Here is a 1,338-nt window from a genome sequence, read left to right on the forward strand (position 1 = left end):
CTTATTCCTAATTTTATTGTGAATTCCTTTAGGGCTTCATTATTCAGTATGAATGTTGGCTATTAGTTTGAATTAACTTTCAATTGCTTGGACAAATAACTAAGCTGGGGAAATTTTAAACACAAAGAGTAGTTATAGTCCATCTAGACAGTTCCCAATGTGTGAGTGGGTTATCTTTTAAAAGTTGTCTTAATCTGTTGAGAGCACAAATTTCCCCACAAATAAAATATTATAAATTATAGTGAACTTTCTTGACTTCACCCACTTAAGGCTACAGGACTAAGACGAGCCTCAAGCATGAGCTTTCTGACCCTGGTGTGTTAAATGATGAATTAAAATTATTAGATGGAGGCTCCAGTACATAAGCAACAGCTCAGTCTGGGTCAGCTGTATCTAGGAATGAGTCAATAGCAATGCAAATGGTAGATATCGTTGATTGAGCACCTGGCATATATACATATGCCAAATGTACATAAAAAATTTCATCACCACAGCCTTCATGTTAGATTCAACCTTTATCCCCATTTCATGGATGAGGAAATTGAGGCTCAGAGACTTATTTGTCTTTAGAAGCTATACAGACATCGATTCATCTGGATTTTCAATCAATCATTGGGAAAGAAAAAAATTCATTGTTAAAAAAGGGAATAGAGCCTTTTAGCCGAGTGTTTCTCAAAATTTAATGTGCATATGAATCACCTAGAGAATTTTGTTAAAATACAGATTCTGATTCAGGAGATCTCGGAGTGGAAAGCCAAGTTTCTGCCCTTATAACAAGCTTCCCAGGTAGTGCCAATGCTGCTGGTGAACAGACTACAATTTGAGTAGCAAGGCTCTAGCTCATTTAATTAAACCCTCAATGATAAGCTTGATTTCTTCTTTTAAAAATGTGTATTTTTCTTAAAAACCTTCAAAAAAAAAAAACCACCCTCATTTATAACAGCTATATTTGGTCATATCTTATAACATAATCCTTGAGTTACGGACAGAAAAAGGGTCCTAGAGGATACCTTTTAATTTGGTCCTTCTGGTCAATCCAGGAAAGTTGTATATGTGGATGAGGGGTTTTAGCTTCCGGTCAGAAAAAGCCACAACTTCATAGGGAATGTTAGTTGCCACAACACCCACAATTCCATTAATACACTGCAGTACAGTTTTTTTCTTGGTTTCAATATCAATAAATATTACGTAATTCCCACTAGGGTAGCAAAAGGTGTTGTCGTTGACAAAATGAACATGTTGCTTAGGGAATCCTTGCACCCATCTGTGGGAAAAGAGATGTCACTGTCAATATAATACATTTCAAACACTTTTTCTTTATTTCCCTTTTTTTTTTTT

General features: G+C 35.4%; 1 protein-coding gene across 1 annotated transcript in view; it reads right to left on the reverse strand.

The window, feature by feature from the left end:
- Positions 1-1,338, reverse strand: part of CFAP43 (cilia and flagella associated protein 43) — a 94,956-nt gene that overhangs the window by 80,575 nt on the left and 13,043 nt on the right. Inside the window, exon 2 of the mRNA XM_012661640.1 lies at positions 1,003-1,264. Within this exon, the coding sequence (XP_012517094.1) occupies positions 1,003-1,264 (262 nt within the window). The remainder of the gene's footprint in view (positions 1-1,002; positions 1,265-1,338) is intronic.

This window comes from Propithecus coquereli, unplaced genomic scaffold, assembly GCF_000956105.1.
Source record: "Propithecus coquereli isolate 6110/MARCELLA unplaced genomic scaffold, Pcoq_1.0 Scaffold73, whole genome shotgun sequence".
Lineage (NCBI taxonomy): Eukaryota > Metazoa > Chordata > Mammalia > Primates > Indriidae > Propithecus > Propithecus coquereli.